The sequence below is a fragment of the Electrophorus electricus genome, chromosome 17 (genome assembly GCF_041902795.1).
Source record: "Electrophorus electricus isolate QZ-2024a chromosome 17, ASM4190279v1, whole genome shotgun sequence".
NCBI classification, from domain to species: domain Eukaryota; kingdom Metazoa; phylum Chordata; class Actinopteri; order Gymnotiformes; family Gymnotidae; genus Electrophorus; species Electrophorus electricus.
In genome coordinates this window covers 4,413,852-4,439,144 of record NC_137513.1, presented here as the reverse complement: position 1 = coordinate 4,439,144, position 25,293 = coordinate 4,413,852, and the positions used below count along the sequence as shown (strand labels likewise).

Below are 25,293 nucleotides of genomic sequence, written 5' to 3'. Positions count from 1 at the left end.
TAAAACAATTACTGTCATTTATTTACAATATATTAAACCATAATGGGAAAAAAAAAAACGTTACTACTTATAACAAGTGATCATGTATTGAATAAAGAAAATAACTGTTCTGATGGGTAGGATGAGTCATACAGGGTTATGTATACATATATTCATGTGTACATATAGCGGTTTTTAAATGAGCCAAGAGCATTTTAAACCACGCGCTTCTTGTATTAAAATGAATGCTGACTGCATAGATAGAGGATGAAGCCACTGACCTGGGCCTGGTCGATAAAGCCCTGCGCCAAACCCGAGGAGCGCAGAGCCTTCGAGCCACGTGCAGCTCAGCAACACCGCGTGCCTTTGGCAGCTTTGCACAATTCATTAACACTAGTTCATAAATACTACACTGAGGGCAAAAATACTAGGATGAAGCAACAGGGGAAATTAAAGCGTGTGTGTGTCTGCTTGAAGTCCTCCTCTATGTGGAGTCTCTGCTGTTGCGGTTGTTAAGGCAGGAAGATCCCGCTGGATCCCGCTGGCCAAATCGTGCTGGAGAGATCTGAGGGTTCACAGGCTCAGTTCTGGTTACGGTTGCTCACGTGCGGTACTGCCGTGTTGTGTTTAGTTGGATCCTGTCAATGTAAAATAACTTTGACATCACCGAAGCGGGTGGGGGGGAGGGTGTTGTTTCCAATACAGGACCACGGTAACAGTGGAGGAAATGGGGAAAACAAAATCACCAAACTATACCTCAAGATCAAGGTCATTCGCTTTGGAAAGCCAGAACGTATACAATAAACAAGAAACAGTGAGCAAAGAGGGCGAAAAAAATAACAACAACAACAACAACAACAAAAACAGCTGAGTCCGAGATTTTCTCCATGAGCTTTACTGCACGTACTCAAGTCAGTTCAGTCCAAAAGCACATATGAAGAGAACGATTCTTCACAGCCCTGCAATGTCCCAGATCGACCCGTGCTCAGCAGGGCGTGGAGGGGTCACGTCGAAGCACAGCGAGCTCGCAGGGACAGGACAGTGGGTCTGTTTCCGACGGGAAGGCGGCGTCGTCCTGTGGGCTTGGTTTTCTGGACGCCATGGGAGTGGAGGGGCAGCAGCGGGAGAGTTCTGGGGCTCGGCAAAAGGCGTGAGCGCACGAGGTAAGGCGGCAGTCCCTCCACTGATGCAAAGTCAAGAAAGAAGCACTTAAATCTACACACGCTTGCAACAACGGGGTAAAGCTTTTTCCTCGTTTTTTTTCCTATCATTTTTATAAAGCGCCGAAAAAGGAAAGCCTCTTAACTTTACACTTGGCAGTCTAACCCCTGCCGACGACGCGGACTGGTGGAACCGGGAGCCGAGCTCAGCGGGGATGGGGGATATGACGTTGGGGCTGGGGGACGATCTGACGGTGCTGAGAAGCTTTAATGGCACGGTACAACACACGCAGAAATAGGAGCAAGAAAGAACCGAAGGCTGTATGTCTGCAGTGCAGTGAGGAGAGCAATCAGAACACAGTGGGCTGCATCACGCTCCCCTGCACAGAGATCTACTAATACTGAGAGGCCTTTTCCAGTGTGTGTGTGTGTGTGTGTGTGTGTGTGTGTGTGTGCGCGTGAGTGTGCGTGCCTGCGTGCATGTGCGTGAGTGCGTGCGTGTGCATGTGAGAGAGAGAGTGAGAGATAGTGAGTGGGTGAGTGGGTGAGTGTGTGGGTGAGGGTGTGTGCGCTACGCTGTGTTCTCCGGCGCCGTGCCCTCGCTGTTGTTCATGTAGTAGCGTCGGGCATAGCGGGAGGAGCTTTGGGCCACGCCCCCTGCCTCTTTATCGTCCGTCTCGTCTTCCTCGTCGGATCTGTCGAGGTAGAGGCGCCTTCGTCCAGAGGGGGGGCTGCAGATTAAAGAAGGCTCCATTAGAATCCAAACCAAAGCGAGGCACTCGTTCTCAGAAAGGAACACGACGTCTGACACACAGCTCTTCAAAGGGACTTTGCCAGGGCCTCGCACAGCGAGGTAGAGTCACATGAACACCAGGCAAGATTAAAGCACTCTGATCAATTCCACTGGAAGACGGCATTTATAATGTGGTAAAACTTATGTAAGGTTTCAAATTTGTTGCTCACCAAAGTCATACAACACAATGTCATTCAATTATGTACACACAGCGTGCCGTTCCTTTACAGGACAGTTAGTCAAAGCCTTACAGGCAAAATTACCATATAAATGAACTGTGAATTGAAATTTCACACGAGCAAAAAGACGGCAGCAGACGCAGCCACTAATACCTCTCCCTCAGCCAAGAGTGGAGAGAACTTTGAGTGTCACCGCTGCTAATTTTCCCCGGGACTAAAACGTGGCATGCTTTATGTTAATGGTTGCTGGCTTCAAATATGCCAACGAGCTGTGCAAATCGATGGTCTGTTTTAATTATGTCTAAATTAAAATACCGTAGGGGAAATCTATGGCTGCCTCTGCACTGACTTTAGTTCCTCTACCGTTATTTTGTTTTTGGGTAATTAATCACAAAGACATTTCAACAAATAATACATCAGCAGTCCCCTTTTCCGGCTGGATCTAAATCTAAACTGGTACAAAAGCAATTAGCCAGTGCCTCACAACAGCGATGAAATGACGTTCTGTTGCTTTTAGAGACATTTGTGCATATATCCAACAAAACATTAAATGGCCAGGGTGTTAAAACACACACAAAAAAGATCCATTAGACATGCTAAAACACATCACAAAAGTACAGTTAATTGTTAAGGTGAAAGAGGCAAGCCATCCGGAGGAGAATATAGTGGGGTTAGTGGAACTCCAAACCCACGGCACCCTTCACTCCAAACCAAGTCACCTCCGCCTTCGGCCGTCATCTTCAGTCGCTGTCAGGTCTGTACAGGTACTTCATCATCACATTGTCCACGTTCTTCTTCCGGTTCTTCTCCTCTTTCTTGCTAAGCGGCCGAGCGGGTTCCAGGGGGCCTCCAGGCACCCTCTCCTCCTCTGAGGGCGAGGGGCGCTTGCTGGGGGCCCTCTTCACGCTGCTCGTGCTTCGGTACGAGACAGTGGACGCTCCAGAGCTGGGGTCCGACTCGGAACTGGACTCCGAGTCGGAGGGGGAAGAGGAGGACTCCACCTTCTTTGTCTTCTTCTTCTTTTTCTTTTTCTTCTTCTCCTTGCCCTTCTTCTTGGAGCTCCTCCTCCCGGGGTCGTGTTCGTCTGAGTCAGAGCTGCGCCCCACCCTCTTCCTGCTTGTCTTGCGTCTGCGGCTGCTCAGGCTGCTGGCGGAGTGCGTGCAGTCGACGGCCGAGGCAGAACGGCGCAGGCTGGATCGGCTGCGCTCGCCGCTTCTGCCTGCTCTGGAGTTCCGCCCCCCGTCTCCTCCGCCGTCCTGCTGGGCCACCTTAACGGACTCCGCCTCCGAGTCCTCCAGGCTGCTGCGCTTGAATGTGATGGGCTTGAAGCTGAGCACCTCGTTGATGGCCGCCTCCAGGTCCGGGTCCAGGTAGCTGCGGTGGGCGACGGGCTTGACGTCGGAGGCGTCAGCCGGGCCGGGGTCGGCGGTGCGGGGCCTCGGCGGCACGGACAGGCTGCGGCCACTCGAGGCCCGGGGGCCATAAGCGTCGCTGAGGGCCATGCTGATGTCGTCGTCGTCGTCGTCGTCACGGACGCCGAAGGCGCTCAGGCGGGAGCTGCGTCCGAGCGAGGTACGCGACTCGGCCCGGCTCACACTGCTCGGGGCCAGGCTCGTGGGTGATCCACGATCCCCCCGCCACTCTTCTAGGCGGCACGCGCTCCGGCGGCGGCCCGGGGTGCTCACGCTCGACATGCCATCATCATCCAGGTCCAGGCCAGCGAGGCCGGTGTAGGCTCGGCTCGGGGTTTTGGAAAACACCGACTCCCTGTCCAGCTCCGACCAGCGGCTCTCCGTGCTCTGCCTAGCTCGGCTCACATCCGAGTAGGCATGTGAGACAACGGAGGCCCTGTCGTCCAGATCGTCACCCTTCCTCCAGGGGCTCACCGAACGGGAGCCGGCAGCGCGGCTCCTGCGGAATGTGGTGAGATCCTGGGAATCGCCCTGCTCCTTGAGCGAGCTGTAGAGGGCGCTCTCGTCTCCTTTGCCGCCCACCGATCCGTTTAGGCTGGAGCGTTTCCTGTAGCTGAGGGAGCTCATCACAGACATGGGCCTCACCTCGACCTCCTTCGCCTGCTTACCGTTCTCCTTCCTGTCTTTAGACTCCTTTACATCATATCTAGATGAGGAGGCGGAGTCAGGGAGGAGGAGAGAAACAGCACCAAGGGAGCAAAAGGAAGGAACAGACGCAGAAATGAAGGTGGAGTTCAAGGAGAAGATGAGGGACAATTATGAAGAACTTTAAATCCGCGTTCCGCCCAAAACATAGCGTGCGACACCTAACAAGCAAGACTTTCTGGAGGAATATAGTTTCTGTCACCTTATCACAGTGGTACTCATCATGGACTTTTAATAAATTACCGCTGTAGCTTTTCTACCTTGTCTGATAGGCCTACTAAATAACTCATTTCCCAGTTACACTCCTGCTGCAATCCCGATAAGGGAGTGATAAGGGTTGAACTCCCCTTTGAAGCATGGCCTTAGCTGACAGGAACGATAGAGGACAGGACAGGACAAAGTTTAATGTGAATGCCAGGGGAAAAAAAAGGCAAACTGAAAAAGAACCACAATGTATTGGACTAAGCAAAAAAAATCCAAAAGGGATCTTTTTTTAATATGTGTCAAAATCAATAAACAAAACACTGGTTCTCTTGGGTTCCGTCCTCGAGATCGGTTTCAGGCAAAAATAACTTGGTTAACTGCACAAAGAAAGGGATTTGCTTAATTATATGACACTTTAATTGTCTTTACATAATGATTTATACCTAAAAGTTCAGGAGAACTGATGAAGGAATACTGGCATAATCCCAGCCTCAAGTCTAAGCATTCCACAGGGAGCGGGATCAAAAGACATTTAAAGCTCCAAAGTTTTTAAAAGTTGTGAGGGGCTCAGGAAGGAGGTTTAAATCTTTTGGAGGCGAGACAAACGCAGGGTAATCGAAGCTGTCAGCCAGCGGGCTCAATCTATTAACGTGTGGGAGAGGGGCGTAGGTACGACAGCCAACTGGCTGGCAGGCTCGTCAATAAATCCGCAGAGGAGGCCTGCAAAGGGCCTGTAAAGACAACTGTCATCAAACCAGTGGCAACGAGGAGGGAGAGAGAGAGAGACCCTGCAGCATGGTGGGAAAACCTCCACCAGAGCTCTTCCAGGCCTGTTTTTTTTTTTTGTGTGTGTGCATGGTGGGCTGGGAAGGGGGTTGGGGGGGGGTGTCGCGGCACTGACCTTGAGCCTTTCACGCTTCCGTCGTCCGACAGGTTCTTGGCAGAGCCCTTGTTTTTCGACAGCCACGACTTCACGCCGTCCACGCGGTCCTCCGCACCGGAGCCGGAGTCCGAGTCGCCCTCGCTGGGAGGACGGGGAGGAGGAGGAGGAGGAGGAGGAGGAAGAGGGGAGAGAGCGTGAGCGATACAGTAAGCCTTCAGCATGCACCGTTAGTGTGGGGGACAGGTGAGGAACAAAGAGCTACGCAGCACAGACACAACAGCGCTGACACATGCACTCTGCCATTCCCTGTGTTAAGAGCCACTGGTCACTGGGAGAGTCTGCCTGTGAGGGCTGGCCCTGCTCTGCCAAACTGGGTGAGAGGAAACCATCGAAAATGGACCTGATAAATATTAAAAGGGCTTCCTGATTTTTTTATGTAGTTATCTCACTAAAAGAGCTTATAATAATTTAAGGAGAGTCTTCAGGGCGCAACTGCAATATTCCTAAATGACAGCAAAATGGTGGCAGCTAGCTATTTAGGAATAGATTTATAGGCTGCCAAAAGCCTATCAAAGGAACATTAACAGCTCTTTAATCCAGACCCCCCGATGGGCCACGAAAACAGCGCGTAACCCTGTACTGTCCACACCATGAAAATGATCTGAAGGATTTAGAGCCACACAGAATGACAGATCAGAATGACGATGGACCGCCCTGCATTTCAAGTAATGAGCTATTCCCAGGCTCCCTCATAGCAGCAGAAGAACAGAGTTCCTGTATCCAAAACCTGATCCAGAGTTGGAGACGAAACAGCAGGTGGGTTAGATGAGGGTGGGAGTCAAGCCCTGCAGAAAGGCAGCTGTCTAGGAGCTGGAGCCGGAGCCGGCCTGGTGCGCTACGAGGAGTGAAAGGAAAAATCCCCTACAGTGGTTTGTGAGGGTCTAGAGTCACTAGGGGACCTGTAGTTACCGCTGCTCAGCAGATGCCGAACCACGCTGTTGGAGGACGGAGGATCAGACAGAAGCCCTCACCACATGCACATCTCGGGCCCCCCACCACACACACGTCCCCCGACTGGGCACGGATCGGCCGGCTCAGTGCTGGGTCCGTCTGCTCATGCCTCGGGCCCAGATAAAACATCACCATTTACGTTTGGCTGGATTTGCAAGTCAGTGCCGCCGTGCCTCTTCCGATTAGCCTTATCCTTCACTTTCACCAGGAGCCTGGAAGAATCCAGGGAGGAGCGGCGGCTTCGATTTGGAGCGAGACGGGAAATGGGAATCCATGGCGGGGCCACGGCTCGCGGCTCTGCTGCATCAAGTGGGATTTCCGTGATCAAGCTGCAGTCGCCCTCTTCGGTCACGGCGGTCAAACACCGCCGCAGAACGAATTACAGACCGCGCTGCAGTGCATCACATGCATGCTGCGAAAACAAATGCCAGCAGCCAGACTCGAACACACGTGTCCTCACGTGAACCCGTTACACACTCGCAGAACGCAAACACCATGCAAATAACACTAAAGGTTAACCGCATGCACACAGCAGAGTAATGGGGGGTGAGCACGAGAACGCGTCAAACTCCGAAACACATCCAGCAGACTGAGGAGCATGCCGCACACCCCTCCCTCCCTGGGGAGCGCAGCCGTGGTTCAGGCACACGCCCCTCTGGGGCGGCCCCTCCGTGCGGAGGCTCAGACGAGACTCTCTGCATGCGCGTACCTCCAGCCAGCTCTACAGCAAGCGCTAGCTAATCAGGCACTTACACAAAGTGTCACACGCAATTTATGCCCTTGACCACGCATTAGTTAAGCTGCGCGACGTCTCACGTGAGCAAACAGACCCCTGGGAGAGTGGGGAGAGGGACATTAATTGTCTGTGACATTGGGCCTCTATTGGTTGTACATCTCTGTTCAACTCCATTACATTTATCATTAGCACATATGGATCTCTCTGGGCTCTGGGGCCCATATTTGCTCATGCATCTGTTAAAGGTGCTCCCAGAGATATGACTTCTGTGGAATACTTCAGACGACTTATGAAGTCTTCTCTTATAAAATAACTTGAGTAATATTTATGATGTTTTGATGTAAAAATTAGTTGGGGGGGGGGTATCTTAGCTTCTCTTAATTTCATAATTGTAAGTCGCTTTGGATAAAAGCGTCAGCTAATAAATGTAAATACAAATATGTAAATTTTATGTCTGCACTCATTTGGACTGAACAAGCCAGATTTTAACAGTTCTATGTACTTTACTCAAAGAACATCTAAGCCTTACGAGCAGAGGAGTTGCTACCAACACGCCAACTCGTTCAACGTGATGGGAACGTAGCTAAACATTTAGCAACGTATCTGTAGCACGCTGATGAAAAACACTTCAAGCGGTGCTTTCTTTGCTCTGATCAATGGCGCAAACCACCGACAGCAAAGCTCATTCAGTACCGACACATTTTCATACAAACCAGAGAAAAGGTTCTTGGAACTTATAAGAGGTTTTAAAAATGGAAAATGCAGTGAGAGGTGGTCCGTGCCGATTCAGAGCGCTCGCTGTGGGATCAGGCTCGGTGCCAGGGGCTGGTACTGGCACACAATTTCAGGGGCTTTTTGAGAACTATCCATTATTTAGTTCGCCTAGCTGAAAGATTGATGAGGAACACGCCCTCCTCTCTCACTGTCAAAGGCTGTAGAGTCCCCGGAGCAGGACTGTGAAATATTCAGCACACACAGAGACAGACAGACAGGGGATAGAGAGAGAGAGAGAGAGAGAGAGAGAGAGAGAGAGAGGTGGCCCGTGCTCCTGTTTCGACATGGTTCTGTAGCGTCTGGTAGACCTGCAGAGAGGACCGGAGCTCCGGAGGACAGCGGGGGGGGGGGGCAGAGCATGTCCTGAACCCACAGATGGTGCAGCTGGGTGGGGGACATACACACACCCAAACTGCTCACACTTACCTGCCGGTGGACAGGTACCGAAGTGCTTGGACAAAGCTTATACTTAAGCATGTCGTTAAGAACACAGCAGGGAGTGTATTTTGGGGCGCATGCGTGGCTGAGGCGGTCATGTTGTCAGTGGAGCGGCAGGCAAGCACTCTGCAGAATGTGCTCCCATGCAGACCTGCGTGGGAGGTAGGGGGTGATGTTAAGGGTCATGTCCAAGGAGCGTATTGCAGGATCGCTGAGGCCTGGTGGTCTCAAGCCTCTGAACTATTCAAATCCCACAGCCATTAGGAGAGTAGAATGCGCTGGGTGTGCACCAAGCAGGCCCACTGCCTCCAAATGACACGGATACTGCAATATTCTCCTAGGAGAGTCCAAACCAGGTTAAAGGTCAAACGCGCTGCTCGGGCTGCTCACGTTCGGTTCTTTCGTTTCTGATACTTAATCACCATGTCCTGTAAACTGGGGGTGGAAGATGGACAAGAAAACACACAAATAAACAACACGTATGAAAAAGGAATAGAGAGAACAGTGAGACAGGCACAAGTCCCTTAAAGTAACAGAAGAGATGAGAGAAGCTGGGGGAAGGAGGGGAGGGGTTTAAGATGGCCACGCCCAGGATCTCAGCTCCGCCTTACATTTCAATATTTATGGTGCCTGGTGAAAAGGATTCCAATGGTGCATATACACACACACACACACACACACACACACACACACAAACTCCACTCCACACACTACCTCACTCAGCACCTTTTATCCCTAGAAGGCTAAGCCTAAAGAACCTTCTCCTCCTTCACCCCAAACAAGACACACAACCAACAGGGCTCAGACAGACTCAGGCAGCAACAAGAGAGAGAAGCTAAACCAGCACAGATTACTGCAACTCCACTGGTGCGACTGTAAACCAGCGCAGATTACTGCAACTCCACTGGTGCGACTGCTAGGGGAGCTCGGCGCATTAGAAAAGCCAGAGCAAATAACTCGTACGTGGCCTGTTCACAAACATGGTGCCGCAGCAGTGGACCTGAGTCACCTCTTTTCCTGTATGTCGCCGGGGTGGGTAGATAAACCCTCCCGTGCTCTATGGGAGAGAGAGCGAGAGAGCGCGAGCGCAAGAGAGAGAGGAAGGAGGAGGAGGAGGGAGAGCTGAAGGGAGTGATGGAGGGAGAGGCGGTATGGGCCAGAGGGCGTTACCTGTTGATGAGATCCTCGTTGTCGTCACTCTCCATCTCATCCTCGATGGCAGCCTGCAGGTCTCCGATGCGCTTGAAGGCCAGCTTGAGGTCCGCCTGCAGGCTCTGGTTTGCCGCCTCCAAGCTCTCGATGTCCAGCTCCTGTGGGTGATGCGACAGAACGGCTCCACTTCAGACGGGCCTGGCAGACACCGGCGGGCGTGCTGGCGTGCGGGCGTGCGTGCGGCGCTCACCAGCTCGTGCTTCTTGCGGCTGGCCTCGGCCTCCTTCTTGGTCAGCTCGGCCAGCTCCTCCTTCAGGTCTCGCATCTGACGCTGCAAGCGCTTGTTCTGCTCGCGCTCGCGGCTCTCGCTAGTGCTGCGCTGGTCCCGCTCCTCTGTCAGCTTCTCCACGCTCTCCTTTAGCCGCGACACGAGACCCTGGGGCGTGTCCAGGCCATGACACACGCAGGTGCGCGCGCACACACAGAGAGAGAGGGGAAAACGAGCAGGTCATCTTAATGTGACTGCAGGTGTGAGTGGCCTGTAGGCTGCAGCATGTCTTTGGAGAGGATTAGGTGTGGATCCAATGGTGTTTAAGGAAATGTGTGTTCTACACCAAGTAAGTGTCTGAGCCCCGGTTGCTTCAAAGTTCTCAATGAACTATCACAACTTGTGACTTTGTGAAGTGCACTCTGTTGTGAAGAACAGAGGCCACATTAATTACGCCAGAGTCCGTGTTCAGAAAACAAAAGAGCCGTGATCTCTGCTTGGCCCTGCGTCTGACGCTGTTTGCTCTAGGCTCAGCGGGTGCAGCCTAAGAAGCACAGAGGTGGCTGGGTGCCTTTACAGTCCAGCTTTTTTTTACTGCCAGCTTACTGACCTCTGCTACTTGGCCTGGTTAGTCCACACACAGACATGTTAGGTAACACACACACACACACACACACACACACACACACACACACACACTTGTCCTTCTGACTCACCTCCAAGCGTTTGACCTGTGTCTTCTCAAACTCAAACTTGCTCTCCATCTCGCGAATCTTGGCCTCCTGCCTACTGAGTAGAGACTTGTCCACCATAGACTGCTCCTGAAACTCCAACTGACTCTGCAGAGCTGTGAGCTGACAGGGCACAGAGTGTGAGTTCTCTCTCTCTCGTACACACACACACACACACACACACACACACACACAAAAGAAACACAACACAAACACGCACACCAAAAGCCCAAAATGCGAAGCCTAAGATTCATCTTTATTCCAGTAGTCTTGCTGTGGGCTCTGAAATAAATGGAGCTACCTTCAGAACTTCTCACTGTTCTGACTGAGTGGCCACTGGGTGCCTTGTCTGTGGCCATCTTTAAAAGTGTTCCTCTGCGCTGACCTGGCCGAAATGCTGCATCGGACGCTTAATTACCCCATGCCTCGAATCTAATATTCAAAAGCCCCCTCGGCCTCCCTGGACTCCTGCTCTCCATGTGTGAGTGAACACTTGGCTAGTTCCAAATGCACAGGGGACTTCAGAGCTGTGAGTAATGATTGCCTAAATATCGATTTCAGTGCTGGCTTCAGTTTGGAGGTTTGTTTTAAACTGCACAGCTTCCAATTTTCAAACAAAAACATGGCCCGCGGTGTCCTAACAGAGCGCCGCGGCAACAGGGGAAGAGCGCGGAGCAGGCAAGTTCTCCACGCACTCTCCCGTGCTTGAGGCATCCGACAGCAGTGGGGGGACGCAGTAACGCCAGCTCTGCAGGCGCTTCTGTCTGTCTCGCCACCCAGCTGAGAGAACACATCTGGAAATGAGGGTCAGATTATCCGTGCGGACGCCTGCCGAGGGGCAGGGTAGGATCGTTATCTTCTGCCTGTGGCGTTCTGGAGTAACGGCGAGAGCCAGATTTCGTAAGCCTTGACCCTATCAGCATGGATTTCGCTCTGGTGCTCAGACACAGGTGTGAGCGGCGGAGCCATGCGGGCACTGCCCGTGGGCACTCCCAGCGGGTCCCGGCTGCTTACCTTCTCCTGGACGTCCTGTTTCTCCTTCAGGGCCTCCTCCAGCTGGGCCTGCAGCTCGCTGGCCTGCGCCAAGTTCTGAGAGCACTGGACGAGTGTAGGGGGGTGGGGGATTTGGGGGGCAGAGGAGAGGAAGGCAGTCAGTCACCGGTACCGTGAGAGGCAGGGCCCTTCCTCCAAGCTCCGTGAAAAATGGCGTGAAATGACACGGTACCGCACAAGCGGGCGATGCAGAGGAGACATGGAGAAGACAGCGGGCAAGACGCAGCCCGGCGCGCAGGAGCAGAGGCGCACAGAGAGCGTGCAGAGGAAGTTCTCTCAAATGTCACGGCAGAGGGTTTCCCGCCCTCGCCGGAGCTTGCAGCCAATCAGCTCTCACGTTTGAACGAACGCAAATTTAAACAAATAATCTCCTCCGGCCGAACAAGCCGAGCTGCGCTGCTAATCGTGGAATAACATCGAGCACAGTGACTCCAAATGGCAAGAAAAGGAGCCTCCTTCCCCGCTTCATGTGCACGTGTGCAGGGGCCGGTCTAGCTTTGTTCGGCAGGACCGGAACACTGAAATGTAGCAGTAAATCGTATCGGGCAATGACAATGGCTCACGTGCTGCCAAAACGATCATGAAGTGCAGCGCTTTCATACGATGCAAAATTGCAGCAAAATATTTTGCGGGCCGGCTGCTTCTCTGACACCTTCCTCCCCTGCTCCTACGACCACGGCATTGTAAAGACTGCAGAGCAATTCCCCAGTGAGCGTCATTGTGCAGACAGGCTTTCAGAAAATAATAACTCTAAAAATATGCCATGCAGCTGGGGACCAGTGCCATTAGACAGGGCTAGTATGTGGCCCGGCGGGATCCAAATGGGGACACCAGGCTGCACCCACACCGAACCGCGGTTTTGGCATGAGTGAGACTGTGCGTCTATGACGTGGGGTGTGTGTGGGTGTGTGTATGTGTTTGTCTAAATAAGTGTGTGCCGTCACCTGGGCAACAGCGGCCTTGTGCTTCTTCATGAGCTCATTCATGTCCTCCTGGTCCTCCTCCATGCGGGATTGCAGGTCGTTCTTCTCCCTCTGCACACGGCTCAGCTGCTCCTCCAGCTGGCAGGGACAGGAAACACAGGCCGGGGGGGGGGGGGGGGGTTGGGGAGGAGGAGGTGGTGGTGAGCGGCTTTGCTTTGTCATTCCTCCGCATGCGGCTGCTGACGGAGCCCCTCGGAGCCCAGGACCGGCACAGTCGCCACAGCAACGGCCTGTTCAGAGCGCTGCCTCCCTCCCTGAGAGCATCTGAGGTCTAATTCCCTGCAGTAATAATTACTTCAGCACTGCAATAAGGCGATCTCTGGGGAGCGAGGCCTGAGTGTATTAATAAGGGGTGAAAAATGTGGCTATCAGAGAAATGTAATGAATTCGTTAATGCAGAAGGGGGGGACATAAAACGCATTTCCAGGAGCGGGGCGGTCGCGGAGGGCATCTCGCGCCCCATGCCATGGCGACACATGGGTAATGGCCTGGGTCCGTTCCCATTCACATTCCCCGTCGCGTGGAGTGGGAGCCTTTTGGATTACAGTCGATTGGACAAATGACACTTTAATACTGACAGCCAGACGCAGTAAAACGGACAGCAACGGAGCTTTGGTAAATGACACCATAAATAGTTCATCATGGAGTGCTCCGATTCCCCTGCAATTTTACAATGACACTTCCTTTGTTGTAAAATATAATAAGAGTAAACACTTTATGGCACTACAAAGAAGCTTCAAGTGTGCAGTAGAATGAGTCATAAATCACGGCTTTTGCAACGGGAAAGAAACCAAAGCGAGGCTATTCAGCGCGCCTGTCGCTTCTCGATTCCGCACGCATCTGGTTCCATGTTGTCCCAAATCCTCTTGTCAGAAGGATATGGGCTGAAGGATAAAAACAAGATAAGTTGTCGAAGCCATACAAAGCGTGTTTTAAATGACAAGACGCTGCACAGGCAAAGCGCGTGAGCAAACGCATCTTTAAGCTCCCCCACCCGGTCTCCTCCGCTGACAGGCACAGGATGTGAGACACAGCTCCTAATCAAAGCCCCCCCCACTGTCTGTCTGTCTGTCTGTCTCCTCTCCTTACCCCGGACATGCACAGTCCGAAAAAAATCAAACACCTATGTAATTCAAAAGGGCCGTGCACCACAAACCTACAACCACACACCTAAACCCTGAACAGCACAGCTAGCCTCAGCGCCTTTTCTTCTGGTTGGTTTTGACAGCCGCGTATGAGCTATGAGTTTGGGAGGGTGGGGTGGGGGGGGGGGATCCTCTCTAAGCTGCAGAATGCCAATCGACGCCTGTTATCACCATATGACGGCGTGGCGCTATAACAGAACCGGGGGCCCTGGGGACTAGGCTCCTGATTGGCTGCGGCAGCAGCTAGTCCACCACACCACCATGTCGATACGATCATCTGAGCTAAACAATTATGGGAGCTGCGTCCCATACACAAACAGCCCGGGTGTTCAGAGAAAAGAACACCGTGGCAGGGCACAATTTCAGGTCCCACGTGCTGCTCAGGACCGTGACGGCTGGCGAGGAGCCATTTTGGATGGATGCCTCCAACCTCAGGATTAAGCCCGTCCCCCCCCCGGCACGCTCGCCGGCTCGCCACCAGCAGGCGGTGGCGGTGAGCCACGGAGAGGCGAGGAGCAGCGTGCCGTCTGCGGTCGGAGGCGCAGCGTTTCGGCGTCCTGTCAGGCAGCTCCTCGCCTCAGGAGTTCTAAACAGACGTGCTGGAATAACAGCAATAAACACAAACAAACAAACAAACAAAGGGCATCCATCTCCTGTACCTTAGCCACCTCCCACCTGCTGCTGTGTGAACTCAATTACAACCCTGCGATCAGGCAGGAGTGGAGAGCTGCCCGTGACGGCATTATTAAAGAGTAATGGTATTTCGGGGACGATATGTCTTGCTCAAATTAAGGAAGGAATCGGAAACATTCCATTATGGGTGGAAATCATTTCCCTGTTGTAAATAATTAAACTGTTGCTGAAGGTGAATGAGGAGGAGAGGTGTGTGTGTGTGTGTGTGTGTGTGTGTGTGTGTGTGTGTGTGTGTGTGTGTGTGATTTTTCTGCTGCTTCATTTCCTAAACATGGGAGGGATGGATGTTTTTCTGCCTCTCTCCAAAAGAGCCGCTGGGAGTGTCTGCACTCACTGCCTGCTTGGCTTTGGAGATGTCCTCCATCTGAACATGCAGGTCCTCCAGCTCCACCTCCATGGACTTCCGGGCCTTCACTGCCGCAGCACAGGTGAACTCGGACTCTTCCAACTAGAAAAACAAACACGCGCACACACACAGCCCAGAGAGCAGTCAGTACTGGGGCGTGCAGCATGTCCAGGCCTTAAGCTGGCGGTGGGACAGCAAGCTGCAGAGACCTGGTTTTTGAGCTGGGCGATCTCCCTCTTGCTGGGGGCATTGTTCTTCAGGTGGTCCAGCATGATCTGGGCATCAGCCAGCAGGGCTTTGGTGCGCTTCAGGTCTTTACGTAGACGCTTCTCCGTTTCCACGTCTCTGTGGCTCACCTGAGAGACCCACACACACACACACACACACACACACACACACACACACACACACTAGTTAAAAGGCAACAGATATATGAGTGGGTAGGTCTCTGTCAGGACCTGCACTCATGTAAACACACATACACTTGTACCAGTCCTGGCCTGGGACCAGCCGTGTCTCTGCCTCACACACACTCGGGCTGGTGAATCCGACTGAGATTTGCTTCTTTCTATATTTGCCGTAAAATGTGACACTGTAAATATTTTCAACAAGAAAGGAATTTGATCCTTATGTTAGACATGCATCTACGCCAGAAGCTGGTGCTCCATCTGTCCCTCACTCTGCTGTCCCGAGCAGACGTTCACCTATGAGCTTCATCAGTTCATAAAAGCTCATACAAATTAGCAAACACAGAAAACAGCTAATAAACATGATTGGATTAGATTAAATGTGCGTGTGTGCTGGCATGGTTACATACCTGGTCTTGTGCGGTCAGCAACTTGGCCTCCAGCTCTCTCCTCTCCCTGAGGACCTTCTGTTTGTCTTCATACTCCTCCTCCAACTGAACCTCCATCTGCTTCAACTGCACACACACACGCATGCACGCACGCACACACACAAACACACACGCACGCACACACACACACACACCTAGAGCACGAGCACAGCGCTTAACAAAAAAAAACAACTTTAAAATAACGCAGACGTGGTCAACTGAATGCTACTGAATATCATTTGACACCACTGATCAAGAAAACCATTTTTCACTGGGAGTTTTTTTTGAAAAAAAATGTGTGCAGGGCTGTGATTGCTGATACAGGCTACACATGGGCTCTGGTCCGCTACACCACTGACATTGTTTTCACTGTGAATAAGTCATGAGCACTCTTGCGCTGCAGATCAGGGATCTGTGTCAGCTTGTAACACACCACTGGCACTAAGACAACAGTGCTTTAACCATGGCTCTGTTTGTGTGCGGCAGTGGGCCCAACAACACACTAATAATTCTCAAATGACACAGTTAACTCAGGAACCGTGTGTCTGAAGCACCTTCTTTCATTATGGTACCTTGTAGGTGTGTGTGTGTGTGTGTGTGTGTGTGTGTGTGTGTGTGTGGGGCAGGTGCTTTGGGTTTTTGTGTGTCTATATCTAACCTTATCAAATTACAATGAAACCAGTCAAATTACAGGACTGCATTTCAGAGATTGAAATTGTTGTACGCATGTGCGACAGTATACACTAACACCTGTTGCTTCCCTGCACCACTCTGCAGTGTGCACCCTCTGAGTGACAGCGTTGCTAGGAGGAAGATAATTATGGGATGTGCTGTGCTGCTTGCGTGATTGGGTAAGTGGGGAGTAGGAGCGAGGTCAACCATGCATAAACGAAACTGAACCGCAGCCACGCAAATTATACGTTAACACAATCTTCATTGGGTTGGGCTCCAACTGTAGCCCCTGGTCTGGCCGCTCTCCACACACACCCCCACACACACGCACACCTACACACACCGTGAGCCTGCAGTTGTTTATTATTCGTGCCGTTACTGTTTACCGGTGATGCACAAGAGCACTAGAAGTAAACAACACTCGTCTGGAAACAGACCCGTGCCCTCACAATCAGTCTCTGACATGTGCTGACGATACAATGTTCTATGCTGATCTGAGGCCAGATGTTGTTCCTCCTCTTTTTGTGTTCGAGGTGGGCTTTCATTCACAGAAAGCCGGTCCTGGATCAGCCCGAAGTGGAGGGACAAACGCAGAGGGAGTGGTACCTTCTTGCTGCAGGATTGGCGGATCTCCTCCACCTCCTCGTCCTTGTTCTCGAGGTCTTTGGCGTGGGTCTGCCTCAGTCGCTCCATCTCCATCTCCAAGCGGAGCTTGGCCTGCCAGGGGAAAATATCAGCATCTCTGCACATCTCTGAGCTGGAACATGCATGGGTTACGATACACACTCTCAGAATTCACATACAGACAGGCAAAGAAACAAGTGACTACCAGACAGATGCTACTTTTCATGCAGACTGCAAACGTGGGGACTGGACACTTCCAAATATGAAGATAACAGCCAATTTTGCCCACCGTATTGCAATTATGCAAGGAAGATTTGCATTATTCATACAGGTAATAAATTAAACATAAGCCACATGCATGAACTCCATGTCTGTAAGTGGATGATATGTAAATGAAACAATTCCCTCCACAGCAGGAGTGCTGCACACACTCAGAGTATACACCGAAGCCGTTGGGTGTGTATGTGTCCGTTTGCATGTGCACCTGTTCCAACATCTGAATAGTGCCGGCCTGTTCGTCGAGCTCCTCCTCCTGATCTTTCACCTTTGCTTCCAGGTCACGAAGCTGCTTTTTGACCTTGGCCAGCGAGGCCTCGTCCTTGGACTCCTGAGAGTTCAGATCCTGGAGCTCAGCCTCCATCTGCTCCAGCTTCAGGTTGAGGGCGCACATCTCCAGATCTTTGTCCTGACAAACGACATGGCCGGTACTGGGTTATAACACACAAACACACACACACGCACGCGCGTGCGCGCGCGCGCGCACACACACACACACACACACACACACACACACACACACAGGAGTGGAGGAGAGACGTATGTAAGGCAGGAGTGAGTGGCTCTCTGTAATGGAGAGGGCAGCTGCTGACCTCCAGTTGCTGTCGGAGGCTGAAGGCTTCTCCAGTCAGCATGTCTTTCTCTCGACTCAGCTTCTCGCGCTGGCTCCTCTCTCTCTGCACCTCCTCCTGTGCCTGACTCTGCTCCAAGTCAAACCTGCACACGCGCACGCGCACAACCGCTAAATTCCCACAGCCAAAAGTCCACTAGCAATCACTGAGTGACTGTCGGTGAAAGCCAAGCTGAAATAATAAATAAATAATAATAAAAACACTATGCACTTCCAAACTGATAAAGAAAACAAAAAAAGAAAAATGAAGCTGAGAAAGTCTTAGTGCCCATATGATGTGTGTGTCGGGTGGTGTTGGGCTGGGGCATTCTGATTGGCTGGATTGTGTGAGTATTTGGTGTTGGTTGGTTGAGGAGGCCTTAGGAGGAAGCTCTCTGGCTCATCCCCTCTCTCTCTCTCTACTGCTCACACACAGTGGAGCTCCTACAAGCTGTCTCCTGTCCCCCCGCCCTTGTGCCGTCTCCGCTGGCCCCACTGTAGAGGTCAGCACTGTGGGACTGTGTGGGTGCCCAGTGCAGTAGGCAGCCCTTCACTCAGCGTGGTGCCAGGCATGGCCATGGAATAAGAGCGTGGAGACTCTTATTCTACAGACTGGCACACCCAAGACACTCTGCAGCCTCTAATCACTGCTAACCTTCTCCTAATCAGTCACTTGATCAGTTCCTAAACCTTCTTCTCTTATCCACTACTGTGTGTTACATGTGCTGTGGAAACTGACTGCAGCCAGCGGGCCCAGAGCCAGGACCTCCTACCGCGCACACAGCACACTTGCTCCAGCGCCACTACCGCCAATTATGAGCCTACGAATCTCCCTCTCACACACTGTCCACCCCTTCCTGAAATCTAATCTAATCCACTACTAATCCCAGGACCTCTGGTGGTGTCTTACAGCCTGCGTGACTACTTTGAGATTGTAGGTACAAAGCACTCCTGCCCTGCTGCAGACAACACACTAACAACCATTACCTTTCCACCTTCACATCGCTTTAACACCCTGGCGAAAGAAAGAAAGAGAAAGTTAACCTAACTGGCTGACCACGTGCTGATAGCTGCCTCACTGTGTGCCTGAACAAATCCCCACTTCAGACACAGTGCCAGCTGAAGTGGATTGCTTGCTTTCTGGAGGGTGTGGGCTTGTATTCTGGAGGGTGTAGGCATGTGTTCTGTAGGGTATTCTGGAGGGTGTAGGCGTGTGTTCTGTAGGGTATTCTGGAGGGTGTAGGCGTGTGTTCTGTAGGGTGTAGGGGGTGTGTGTTCTGGAGGGTGTGGGCGTGTGTTCTGTAGGCTGTGGGTGTGTGTTCTGTAGGGTGTAGGGGATGTGTGTTCTGGAGGGTGTAGGGGGTGTGTGTTCTGTAGGGTGTAGGGGGTGTGTGTTCTGTAGGCTGTGGGCGTGTGTTCTGTAGGGTGTAGGGGATGTGTGTTCTGGAGGGCGTGGGCTTGTATTCTGGAGGGTGTTCTGTAGGGTGCAGGGGGTGTGTGTTCTGTAGGGTGCAGGGGGTGTGTGTTCTGGAGGGCGTGGGCTTGTGTTCTGTAGGGTGTGTATGGGGGTGTGTTCTGTAGGGTGTGTATGGGGTTGTGTTCTGTAGGGTGTGTATGGGGGCGTGTGTTCTGTAAGGTGCGTATGGGGGCGTGTGTTCTGTAAGGTGCGTATGGGGGCGTGTGTTCTGTAAGGTGCGTATGGGGGCGTGTGTTCTGTAAGGTGTGTATGGGGGCGTGTGTTCTGTAAGGTGTGGGGGTGTCTTCTGGAGGGTGTGCATGGGGGCGTGTGTTCCGGAGGGCATGGGCATTCTGGGCGTTCTGGAGGGCGTGTATGGGGGAGTGTTCAGGAGGACGTGTATAAGGGGCGTGTTGTAGATGGCGTGGTGCTGGGAGGGCGTGTGTTCTGGGAGGCGTGTGTTCTGCAGGGCGTGTATAGGGGCGTGTGTTCTGGAGGGTGTGGCTTACTTCCTCTGCTTCTTCTCCAGCTCGTGGTTGCGGCTCTGCTGGCCCTCCAGGTGCAGCTTGGTGTCCTGAAGCTCTGCGGTCAGACGCTGGCATTTCTTCTTCAGCTGCTGGGCCACCCTCTGCACCTCCTCATTGTCCGCCTGCAGGTCTGTCAACTGACACACACACACACACACACACACACACACACAATGATACAGACTATGTGTAGATGGTGCTTGAATTTGCACTTATCCAGAGAGAGAGGAGGCTATCAGAACAGACTTAACTACTCATTTCGCATGTTTACGTGTGTGTATGTGTGTGTGTGGTGTGTGGAGTGAGCAGGAGGCTGCAGCCTGCTCTAAAGAAGCAGTGTAGTAGAGGCCTATGACTTCGTTCCACCTCTAGGACACTGGGCACCTGGTATCAGTTATATGATCCATCCTTACTGAAGCAGTGGTGTTGGGAAGACGATGGAGATAACAGCAGGTGTGTCGTGCGTGCATGTGTGTGTGTGTGTGTGTGTACGTGTGTCATGCATGTGTGCGTGTGTGTGTGTGTGTGTGTACGTGTGTCGTGCATGTGTGTGCGAGACCGACAGCCTCACCCGTCTTTCCAACTGCCTCTTGCCCTGCTGCTCCACCTCCAGCTTGTCCTCGAACTCCTGATGCAGTCGCTTCTTAGTGAACTCCACCTCCCGGACCGCGCGTGCACACTTCAGCCTCCACTCTCCCCCTGCGCAGGCCCGCACACACACACACAAAAAACGCCCACCCAAGCACACACGTAAACACAGACATACATCCACCCACCCATGTGCAAAGACACATATACAAAATCCCCCACCCAAACAGCACACACACACGCGCACACACACACACACACACACACACACACACACACACACACAAATTCAATTTACTTTCCTACATCACTCTGTGCACGAGTTTGTTTGACTCGGAGCTGAATAAATCCAGACAGTGTGTAATGAAATATCAATACCCCCGGCCCACACCCACCCGTCAGTCCTACGTCACAGCTCGGTTTTTTAACAGGACGAATGTCTCTGACACCTTCCCTTACATTCATCTAGTAAACACTATGAAGATCCCATAGGCGCTTTAACAAGTTTAACAGCACCATGAGGCGTGCAGCCAAGTCCAGATAATCGATAGCAGAGCGAGTGGAGCGGCACGGGTGCGGGATGAATTAGACGCATGCGGCTCAGCTCAACCATTCGGTAATCAATCATGGGGCGTTTAGCAGGCAGCGGGAGCAGCGAGGTGCGCACCGGGGGCCTGTCTGACATGCACGGGAACATCAGTCCTGCTCAGTCCAGCCACTAAATCACACCCATGAACATGCTCCGTGAACATGCGCCGTGAACGTGCTCCGTGCCTTTCCACAACCTCCAAATCAGCTGGTACTGAATTTACAGCCAGCTCGTGGCCTGGTACTGTCCAAACAGGCATGGAGCAGTGGCCTCTATAAAACGTCCATAGAAATGTTTCTTTCAAGGAGAGAGAATGAGAGAAAAAGACATACAGAGAGAGAGAGAGACTGATGTGTAATGTGCTCCAGAGCTATGGCCCATTTCCATAGAAATAGCCTAATAGCTGCTGGCCAGGAGCTGCACCTGATCCTGGAGATTATTTTCTCATTTGTCTGGAGGTGGTGTGCTGAAGGGAAGGTGGCCCACCTGAAGTCCATCTGTAAACCCACTAATCCACAGGCCATGTGAGCCAGGGGCCGCCAAGCCTGCCCAAATCCCCCCCCATCTGAGCACTAAACACAGTCCACGTGGAGTGGGGTGTGTGCGTCTCGGCTCAGACCTCGGCTGCCTGTGCAGGGGTCTAATATCTCGCTTTCCCTTCACCAGTTACTGCCTACATGTGTAGCACCCCCATTTCTATGGAGTAAGGACATCTGTGTTATAGGTGGATGGTGTGTTTGTTGGGAGTGTTTGTTTTGCTTGCGTATGTATGTGTGTGTGTGTGTGTGTGTGTGCATGTGCATGCCCTAAACAGGAAATGATGTCACTCGCCTGAGTCATCATCCTCCATCTCTCCGTTGAGCTCAGATGCACGCATGAGGCGAGACTCCATCACCTCCATCTCCAAGGACTCCATCTGCTTCTTCATGGAGTCATACTTGGTCTAAGCCACACACACACACACACACACACACACACACACACACACAAGCAAGCAAGCAAGCAAACAAGCAAACAAACAACTCATCAGCTCTACTGGGAAATACTCAGACCATCTGTTCAACGAGACCAGCAGCTAGCTCCTCATGAATAAGCCCAGATGTGTACATACCAACAGAAGACATAAACCACAGTACCTGTCAGTCTCTCTCCCTCAAACACACACACCTTATATACGCATGCATGCACAATCACTCCCAGTAAACACATCTGCTATCAAACCATTCAGAAGAATAGTCCAGGCAAGGTGTTCCTACATATATTATCGTATCAAAGTTCACTTTGCTGTAGTGTGTGTGTGTGTGCGCTGATGGTACCTGAACCTGAAGCTCCTTTTTTATTAAGGTCTTTTTATTAGTTTTAATCAGTTTGTTGCAAAGAAAGGAGAAAGACAACAAGAAAGAGGAGCAAAGACGGAACCCCACAAACCCCAACATCACCCCATCACCCCAACATCATATCACCCCAACATCACCACATCACCCCATCACCCCAACATCATATCACCCCATCACCCCAACATCACCCCATCACCCCAACATCATCACCCCAACATCACCCCAACATCACCACATCACCCCATCACCCCAACATCATCACCCCAACATCACCACATCACCCCCATCACCCCATCACCCCAACATCATATCACCCCAACATCATCACCCCATCACACCAACATCATATCACCCCAACATCACATCAGCCCAACATCATATCACCCCAACATCACCACATCACCCAATCACCCCAACATCACCACATCACCCAATCACCCCAACATCACCACATCACCCAATCACCCCAACATCACCACACCACCCCAACATCACCCTGACATCCTCATATCATCACATCACCCCAACATCATCACAGCTGCAAAGCTGTAATATATCAGCAAGCAAAGTAAACACAGCTGAGCTGCAACAGTGGCAGCAGTAACAGTAGTTGTAGTGGTCATAAAATAATATAATCCAATATGCAGAGTCCATCTTTTCCACATAAGTAGTAACAGGCTGGGTTTGTTTCTATAGTCATACAATGCAAGTAGTACACACAGTGATTAAACATACACACAATGATAAACGTAGGCAGGGAAGTACCTGAAGCTCCTTGGTGTCTTTCTCCAGACGTAGTCTCTCCGAGGTCTCGGACTCCAGCAGCTGAGAGGCTGATTCACCCGTGTTCCGCTCATCAGCCAGCTCCGACGACAACTCCGTGATCTGAAACACACACAAGTTCCATGACCTGAAATACACACACTCCAGCTCCAGCTTGGCCTTCCACGAGCTCAGCCGAGTGGCCCGCCAGCCACTGTCTGTGAAGGAGCTCATCGCTGCAGCCCGTGTAACAGCGCCTTCTGATATCAGGGCTGACACATTTGACACACGGTTGCTGGCTTTCCAGCTATGTCATGGGAGAGACTCAGTGCTGGCAGGGGTGTGGTGATATGTGTTGGGGTGTGTTTGGAGGGGGTGTGTGCATTGTTTCATGCGTTGCTGAGACTTTCTAAAAATCCAGTGTCTCATTCTGCAGTGTGTCGGTGGGTCTAGAGGGCCCCAGCCCCCACAGAAATTTGACTGGCTGCCACTGGTTCCCGCATCCCCCCACCACTGAAGCTGGCAATTGATATGATATTAGGATGTCAATCACAGTGTGTGTGTGAGACTCATCCTGCTCTCTGCTTGTTGGGGTGTGTGTGTGAGACTCATCCTGCTCTCTGCTTGTTGGGGTGTGTGCGCGTGCACATCTCACCCTGCTCTCTGCTTGTTGGGGTGTGTGCGCGTGCGCATCTCACCCTGCTCTCTGCTTGTTGGGGTGTGTGAGCGTGCATATCTCACCCTGCTCTCTAAGCGGTCCGTATTGAGACGTAGCTCATTGCGCTCCTTCTCCACCTTCTCCAGCTTCAGCTTCAGCTGCTGGATCTCCTCCTGAGGACAGACAGACAGACAGAAATGGGAGACAGTCACACAGAGAGGGGAGACATGTAGGAATTGACAGGAGACAGTCATAAGACACTCCGACAGAAAGCTCACAGTCAGACAGACAGGACACAGACAGACGGGCAGCTGATTTCAAAGGACAATTCTGAAGCCTGGCAGAGAACATCATGAGAGACGGGTGAGGTGAGACAGCATGAGGAAGACGCTCTGAGAGGTAGCTCCACCCCTTTCCTCAGCATGTGGGCTCGGTCTTGCCTGCAGCCCCGCCTCTTCCCAATCCCACCTCCACCCTCATTACCTTGGCAGAATCTGAAGCACACTCGGCTCCCGGTCCTGTCTCTGGAGAAGAGTTCGCCATGCGCAGGACGTTCCCCACACAAACACGCATGCATACACATGTGCACGACACACACACACACACACACACACACACACACCAAGCACTGTGGATCCTTGCCAACGCAGTCCTCAGTTAGAAGAGAAGCTGTGTTTGATCCAGTATTTGGGCCAGCTCAAAGAGCTGGCAGGCCAAAATTACACAGGTAATGTAAGGCCCGCGCATGCATGCGCACACACTCTTCCACCAACGATGGGACTGAGCCAACGCAGCGGAGGCAAGAGCCTGCACGCGTCAAGGAGCGGCTGGGCCGGCGCCGGAGGAGCGGACACAGGATTTACTCCCGGCTCCGTCGCCATCACCAGCCAAACTGGGGACAAGACTTACTGACTTAGAGTGTCTGGAGTGGCTAGAGGCGACATCACAGAACGAGAGACAGACGCATACGAGCAGAGGGGCAGAGACTGAGAGTCAGGGGGGAGAGAACAGGAGAAACATAACACCGATCCAAGATGAGCGAGAGAGAGAGAGAGGACGAGATAGAGAAAAAGAGATAAAGAAAGATGAGAGGGCACAAGACACACAGAAGGGGAGAAAGAGAGAGCAAGAGAGAGAGAGAGAGAGCACGAGAGAGAGAGAGAGAGAGAGAGCACACGCTGGCCTGACGTACGTCTTTGCCGCGGATCTGCTCCTCGGTGAGCTGCACCTCGATGAGGGGCCTCACAGTGGTGAAGAGCTTCCACCAGGGCCAGTCCTTCACGCCGCGGTTCTTCTTGATGTTCTTCTGGATGCAGCGGATGGCCAGGTCCTGGATCTGCAACAGAGCAGCGTGCGGGTGAGACCCTGGACCCACGCGAGGCAGGACGGCGGCCGAAGCAGTGTGGAGAGAGGCCCGGGAATGCCAGGGGAGTGAGCAGCCACCAAATCCGGCCCTGGAACGCAGGGAACAGCCGGGCAGGACAATCGCAGGGAAGTGCCTCTGAAAGGCTCCCAGTCAGCATCAGAGAGCAGCCGCCACAGTGGTCCAGGCTTGGGGCCTGCGCCATGTCCAGAAGCCTCGTTAGTGCCAGTGTCCGGGGGCTCGCGGGCGCGTGCCTCGCACACAATAAGCTCTCGGGCGAAGAAGTGCAGACTACAGAACCCAGCGCCGCCGTCACAGACGCAGGTCTCAATAACCCAGAGGAGCTCAAGT

The 25,293-nt window shown here is 52.3% G+C and overlaps 1 protein-coding gene across 11 annotated transcripts in view; it reads right to left on the bottom strand.

The window, feature by feature from the left end:
* The window catches only part of myo18ab (myosin XVIIIA b), a 72,037-nt gene continuing 46,744 nt past the window's right edge, over positions 1-25,293 (bottom strand). For 7 of the 11 annotated variants that reach the window (XM_081699893.1, XM_081699896.1, XM_081699897.1 and 4 more), the window contains 21 exons: positions 24,772-24,915; positions 23,663-23,752; positions 22,925-23,044; positions 21,654-21,765; positions 20,217-20,344; positions 19,628-19,782; positions 17,646-17,769; positions 17,261-17,461; positions 16,759-16,869; positions 15,463-15,567; positions 14,855-15,001; positions 14,634-14,747; positions 12,423-12,539; positions 11,440-11,523; positions 10,411-10,548; positions 9,677-9,862; positions 9,445-9,584; positions 8,665-8,709; positions 5,334-5,456; positions 2,831-4,229; positions 1,731-1,870 (listed from right to left, as the gene is read on the bottom strand). In XM_081699893.1, coding sequence (XP_081556019.1) covers positions 2,852-4,229; positions 5,334-5,456; positions 8,665-8,709; positions 9,445-9,584; positions 9,677-9,862; positions 10,411-10,548; positions 11,440-11,523; positions 12,423-12,539; positions 14,634-14,747; positions 14,855-15,001; positions 15,463-15,567; positions 16,759-16,869; positions 17,261-17,461; positions 17,646-17,769; positions 19,628-19,782; positions 20,217-20,344; positions 21,654-21,765; positions 22,925-23,044; positions 23,663-23,752; positions 24,772-24,915 — 3,762 coding nt within the window. In that variant the 3' untranslated portion in view covers positions 1,731-1,870; positions 2,831-2,851. Of the gene's footprint in view, positions 1,871-2,830; positions 4,230-5,333; positions 5,457-8,664; positions 8,710-9,444; positions 9,585-9,676; positions 9,863-10,410; positions 10,549-11,439; positions 11,524-12,422; positions 12,540-14,633; positions 14,748-14,854; positions 15,002-15,462; positions 15,568-16,758; positions 16,870-17,260; positions 17,462-17,645; positions 17,770-19,627; positions 19,783-20,216; positions 20,345-21,653; positions 21,766-22,924; positions 23,045-23,662; positions 23,753-24,771; positions 24,916-25,293 lie in introns of all 11 variants that reach the window. The other 4 variants (XM_081699898.1, XM_081699890.1, XM_081699899.1 and 1 more) reach the window with 4 other exon arrangements.